The following is a 6120-nucleotide window of genomic DNA, read 5'->3' on the forward strand; positions in this document are numbered from 1 at the left end:
AAGAGTGTTTTACCTTGGTGAGCCAACCTTTCACAGTAGGTTTAGCATCACTATGAGGAACACCAAGCGGACTGGTCACTTGTACTCTCAAGATACTCTGTAGGACATGAATCCATTCTTCCAGGATGTTGAGAGAGTCTGCTGTCAGGAAGTAGGTTCTCTTTTCTGTCATGAGCTGGAAGGAAAAAGAATGAGTAAGTAAAAAGCTGCACATCTACAAATCTTCTCTTCAGCCACAGTTTCATTATCTCATAAGGAATTTTTTCAGGATTCAGGAGGGATTTTTGGGGGGTAAGAAAAAAGGTGCTAAGCCTCAACACCTACGTGAAAGAGCTGAGACTCAGATAATAAAATTCTCATGAGCTCTTTAGCTATTTCTGTTGGATATTGTGGCTTTGACTCCTCTCATCCTTTCTTGTTTCACAGTGCTGCTGATAACTTTTCATTCTAAAAGTGCTTACGTAAATGGAGGGTCTTTTTTCAGCCTTCACTTTGTATTGCATTCTGCCTTCAATAGCTTGTGACTGAGAGGAAAGTCACTATGAATTTAGTAGCATTAAGCCATAGCAACTTCAGTTCCGTAAGGGCAGAACACAGCTCACAGGTCAGGCCATGTGTCTTTCAGTCAGAGTATGAGAGAAACTTTAATGCCGCCTCTATAATGAAGTCCTCTAACAATAATGACTTAAAACCGAACCCAGTGATGGGCTAACTCCTAGTAAGAAACATATGAAGTGTTGGATTCTTCAGATCCTCCAGACTTGTAAAATCCAGCCAGAGATCTTGTGGGAGGATTCTTTCAGAAAGAGGAGATCCTAGGTACCAGCTGGTTTTAATTGTTGTAAAAATCACCTTTCCGCATAGATCTCAAGCTCTCAGCCCTGACTGCACAAAAGGAAAGTCTACGGAAGAAAACGAAACGAAAATAAAGGAGAATTTATTTTGGTTTCAAAAAGTTGTATTCGGGTTACAGTTTAGCTCTTTCTCCATTATTTATTAAACTAACTGCCTGGCCTGTGCCAGAAGACACAGGGGCCAGATCAAGTTAGCTCATATCAATCAAGACATTCAGTACCATTCAGCCTGAAGTAAGTGCTCTCCCGCCCAGCCACTGAGCGTGAGGTTATCTGCAGGATGAAAAAGCAATGCTTACCTGGAATGTTTGGGACCCTTCACCTCTGACAATTTGGCACGAGGAATTCAACTCCATCTGCCCTTGTGGCTTGCGGATAACGTCACTCTGTGCAAAGAAAAGCAAATAACCTTTTCAGTAGGGAAAAAAAAGATGGGTCTCAGAGTACTTAAGTACAGCACACTATGCGTGTGCAGGTTGGAAACTGCCTTCACGAGCTGGAACGGACAGCTGAATGTTGCCAGCTTGAATATGAGTCAGTATGATCCCATTGCAATGATGAAGGAAAAGCGTCCTCAGCAGTGGCAAACAATATAACAAGGGTAATGGTGACAAATGCTGTCTTACGGAATTCAGATTGGGCGTTAGGAAAAAAACCCCAGAACAGCAAAAAAACCCAAACAGGCACCCAGGTAGGGGATGAATTTCCACCTTTCGAAGTTTTCAACATTCAGCTAGACAAAGCCATGGGTGTTTTGATCTGGTGACAGTGTCTCTTCAACGTGTCAGTTGGACTAGGGTCTTCCAGAAGTCCCTTCCAACCAACAGTCTAAATTCTGTATATTCATGAAATTATTTTTTATATATATATAATTTGCTTGTGAATTCTGATGGTTAAACCTAATATCAGAAATAAAGATGCATTGTGCCCTAAGGTGTATTTTTGTCTTGTCGGAATGACAAATAAAAAAGTTGAAAACAAGTCTTCTCAATATTCCTGACTTGTAAGCAAAGATGTGTGTATACACAGAAATACTGTGTAACTGTGCAGGTATGGAGGAAATTGCTGTGTCCAGAAGAAAAAAGTACTATATCCCTAAATACAACTGTCTGTTACACAGTTAAGTACAGCAGAATAATGAAGGCAGATAATAAGTGTATTTTATTGTATATACAAATTTTGAGTGCATACTGCTACAATTTTTGAAATAATGTGATTTCATTTGAAACAGTTATGTGTTATAAAAAAAATCTTTGAAAGGGTTTGAATGAACAAACATGCTCTTGAGAGGCTGTTTCATTGACCGTTGTAAGACAGCATTTTGCATGAAATCTTATTTTCAATTTTACCCTAGTTTTCTAATACTTGCATGTCCATGTGGGAGGGTGGAAAATGGAAGAATGGAAGAATTCCACCTGAAAGTTGTAATTTTTCCCAGAAGCCCATATACTGACTGACGAGTGTCCTCCTGATGTTGTAATTTATTTTTTCTTTGTTTTCATCTTAAATGTGACCAAAGCTGGGCCATGGTATGCCTTGTGATTTCCAGCATCTGTACGGCGTGAAGCTTCTGTCCTTGTGAACAACTTTTTACCTCCTGAAAACTGCCACCACAAGGAGCTTCCCTGCTTAAGCAGAGTCCCACGTTTGAACCTGTGGGTCACACACAAAACTCTTTGGCAGGACACTGTGGGGAATGCCTGCCCATGGCTGCCCACTTTGCTGGTGGTATCAGCCTGAAAGTGGTTCTGCCTTCCCCTGTGCCTCCGCACAGGAGTACCCCAGTCACTCACCGGAGACTTGTAGTACATGATTTGTCTGTTTCTTAGAACAAACCATCGTCTCTTCCACATCTTCACCTGACTGCCCATTTTCAGCAAGTAGCCTGATTTCTCCATAGGCTCCTGGAGGGCAAAGAGCAGAGAGAAGAGGAGGTTATCTTGCATCTCTCAAAATACAAATGAAAGGGTGCTGAAATAATTTTCTGGTTTATGTGGCCTGAGTAGCAACCATCTGAGGTCAGCGTTCCTTGCTCAACTTGGAGAGAGTCCTAAACTAGCTGTGAAGCTACAAATACCACATTGTCTTGTTTTAGTAAAGAAGGCATCTGCAGATCATTTTGCTGATTGATGCATTGAAAACTTACTTGTCTTCCTACCATAGCAGTGATTTTCCAAATAAAAGTGAAGGCTGGATCTAAGCCATGATTAAACTCCTGTTCCTTGTCTGCTTGATCTGTTACATTCAAGAGCACAATATTTAACGCTGCCTGTGTTTGAGGTTTTTTTGTAACCCAGAATATTCTATCCTTTCTCATTCCTTCCTCTGAATTTCCCAACTGTTCTGTCACAAAAGTGCGAGGCCGTCATTACAGTAGAATATGACTGCAGGAAACCAGTACAGGTCATCAGGAAAGACTATCACCCTTGATAAAAGCTATGCTTTTATCTAACCAGTAAGAGAAACAGCACCTTCTGCTGAAGCATCAGGTAGTGTCTTTTGATACAAACCAGACAGATCAACATCCTAGTCTGTCAGAGCATCACTTTGCAGAGGATAGCTCCATATATTGTAGTTAGGCTTTTCCTCTTTCAAGGCCAAGGCTCTGTTTGCACAGATGTGAAGTAACAAGACTTACAGCGCAGACTCCACCATCAGTGGAATAGGAAGATGTTCGCTGCAGCTTATGCTCTGGCTCTGAATAGTCACCATCCAAGGAGTAGGCATCTGGAGGGATGGCATAGTCACTCTCGGAGCTCAGTGAGGACATAGATACACCTGTTCAAAGTAAAGGAAAGAATGAGAATCATGGCTAGGCAGAAATACGCACTGAATACTGCACACTCTGAAAAAGTTTTTTTGCTCGCCATTAAGGCTTTTTTTCTTCAAGAACAACGAATCAGATCAGACTTTGGAAACTCAAACCCCACTAACCCAACTTCTGAGTTTTTTGGGGTTGGTTTGTTTTTTGTTTTGTTTTGGGTTTTTTGGTTTTTGGGTTTTTTTTTTACCTAGGAAGATAAGTAGCGAGAATGAGTTTTGGATACTGACAGTGAAATAAGTTTGTTGCTGAACAAACAGAGATTAAACATTTTAAAAATTTTTAAAAATCAGCAGAGGACAGGTTTCTCCTTATTAGCATCAGCAAGGCTGAGCGTTTGCCTGTCAGTGATGATGCTGTTCAGGACATCCTGCCTCACCCGTGAAGACAGAGTTCATGCTGCTCCCACTTTATAGTCCCTCTTTACCTCTCTTCACTGCACGAGGGCTGCCTGGCATGCTAGCTTTTCTGTTCTCGGATCCAGCAGTAGAAGTCCTGAAGCTGGCATTGGAGCCACAGTCATCATCAGACCCTGAAGACTCGTCTAAGAAAGGCACATTGCTGATCTGTATGGCTTTCTGGAAAACAGACCTGTATGGTCAGCACGTGAGGAAAGAGTTTCACCAGGACAATCCCTACTCAGCAAGGAGACAGAGTGATCAACGCAGGCCTTTCATTTTCACACTACCTTGCCCACTACTGTCCCCTGGTCATTCCCCACATTCCCCTGGGGAAACAAGGAGCTCTGATTTCCTCTCTTTCTAGCCTGAGAACTTCCAAGCTGGGCTCTTTAGGCTGATCTGTTTGGGTCTCCTCTGGTTACATCCTCCTACTGTTCCTTGTGCTTCCACATAAGCTCTCAAGAGCCCTCTTCTATTTCATTCTCTAGGCTACGCCCACTACCACTCCTAGTTTCTACAGCTTCACAGAGCAGACTGCAGCTTCCTGGACCAAAACTTGCTGCAATGTTCTGTGTTCCTAAATACATTTATTATCTGCTGTTCCTTCTGCGTTCATTTGGTGTCCAGTTCTTCCTGGCATTCTCTAATTTTCTTTCCTTTGCTGCAAGCTTCGTTCTATTCTCTCTCAAGTTACTATCAGCTCTGGACCATGCTATTCAAAACAGAAAAAGTAAGGCAACTCCTTACCCCCTTCAGCGTAGTGTAGACTGGCACTGCAACATTTCTGTAGATGAGACCGGTAAATGGTCCAGAAGTTGAACACGAGAAATTGGAAACTGGGAAAATTCAGAGAATGAGCAAGAGAGCAAATAATACAAACTGGTGAAAAGGAGGAGGTTTTAACAGAGAGGTATATGTATGTGTGTAAGAACTTACGTAGCCTCTTGGAACATCAGGTAATTGAGGGCTGCCGTACTAGACAGTTTTGCCTCAGGGGATGTGTTTTTAGTTACAGTTCCCAGAGACAGCTGCAATGCTTCCGCCATTTAGCCTGCACATCTTACCCATCCCGTGCTCTCCATGGTACAATGGCAATCCGGTCTAACCCATGTCTAAATAGGAAAAAGTCATAGCAGGGAAAGGTAAAGGATGTGATGCTTAATTTTTCTTTTCTTATGGTAGTTTGATCCTATTTTAGTCTGTATCCTTGCTCTGATATAGCTGGTCTTCCTGGTGATAGTTACATACCAGTCTCATTTGAGAAGCGTCAGAGGAAGTCATGAAGGAGATAATTGAGTCCCTGAAGATATCACTGAATGTAGGGCTCAAACAGCACAGCACCAACCATCCCTGAGATCGGATGTATCCTCCTCCCTTCCTTTCTTTATCATGGCTATCTGAAATAAAATTTACTCTGAGAACAGGTAAGGAATCGAAGAAATGTGAATAGCCAGAAGCTCAGGACCTACACTGTCACTGTAAACTCCTTCTAAGGATGAATCTTTTCGCAACTTACAGCAGCTGGAAGTATCATTCACCACAGGCACTTCAGACAACCTCATGCCAGACTTGGCCACAGCATAGATTCGACTCTCCTGGAACAGTAATACCATGAACAGCAGTGGTCAGACAAAAACATGATTCCTGCAAAAACAAATGCTCTTGTCACAGACTCACATCACAATCACACCTTTGGGCAGAAAGGAGAGGCCCTCTAAGAAAGATTGCTCTATTCCACCAGATGTTGCGTGAGAGATGGAAATGTGCATCTGCATGTGATTCTCTGAATCACAACAGACTTGGCTTATAAGTGCTACAGAGATGATATCCATGGACTGGAACACCTTCCTGCAAATATCAACAAAGTACTATATCACAGCTTGGAAAAAGCTGCTTTTTCCACTTTATGAACAATGCATTAAAATGAATCAAGAGCAGCCCTAGAACAGGTCAATTTATTGAGTCACCACCTGCAAAGGATTCCCCTTTTCTGATAAGGGAATGAAAGAAATGCCTGGAATGATCTTGAGAAGCCTATGCCTCA

The 6120-nt window shown here is 42.2% G+C and overlaps 1 protein-coding gene across 1 annotated transcript in view; it reads right to left on the bottom strand.

Moving 5' to 3' along the window:
• The window catches only part of PLEKHH1 (pleckstrin homology domain containing, family H (with MyTH4 domain) member 1), a gene marked incomplete at both ends in the record, with an annotated part of 14338 nt that extends 8667 nt beyond the window's left edge, over positions 1-5671 (bottom strand). Inside the window, 7 exons of the mRNA XM_010132825.1 lie at positions 14-175; positions 1154-1240; positions 2648-2758; positions 3493-3632; positions 4103-4253; positions 4824-4912; positions 5593-5671. Of these exons, the coding sequence (XP_010131127.1) occupies positions 14-175; positions 1154-1240; positions 2648-2758; positions 3493-3632; positions 4103-4253; positions 4824-4912; positions 5593-5671 (819 nt within the window). The remainder of the gene's footprint in view (positions 1-13; positions 176-1153; positions 1241-2647; positions 2759-3492; positions 3633-4102; positions 4254-4823; positions 4913-5592) is intronic.
• Between the last annotated feature and the right edge of the window lie 449 nt (positions 5672-6120).

The sequence above is a fragment of the Buceros rhinoceros genome, unplaced genomic scaffold (assembly GCF_000710305.1).
Source record: "Buceros rhinoceros silvestris isolate BGI_N320 unplaced genomic scaffold, ASM71030v1 scaffold9163, whole genome shotgun sequence".
In the NCBI taxonomy this organism is placed as follows: Eukaryota; Metazoa; Chordata; class Aves; order Bucerotiformes; family Bucerotidae; genus Buceros; species Buceros rhinoceros.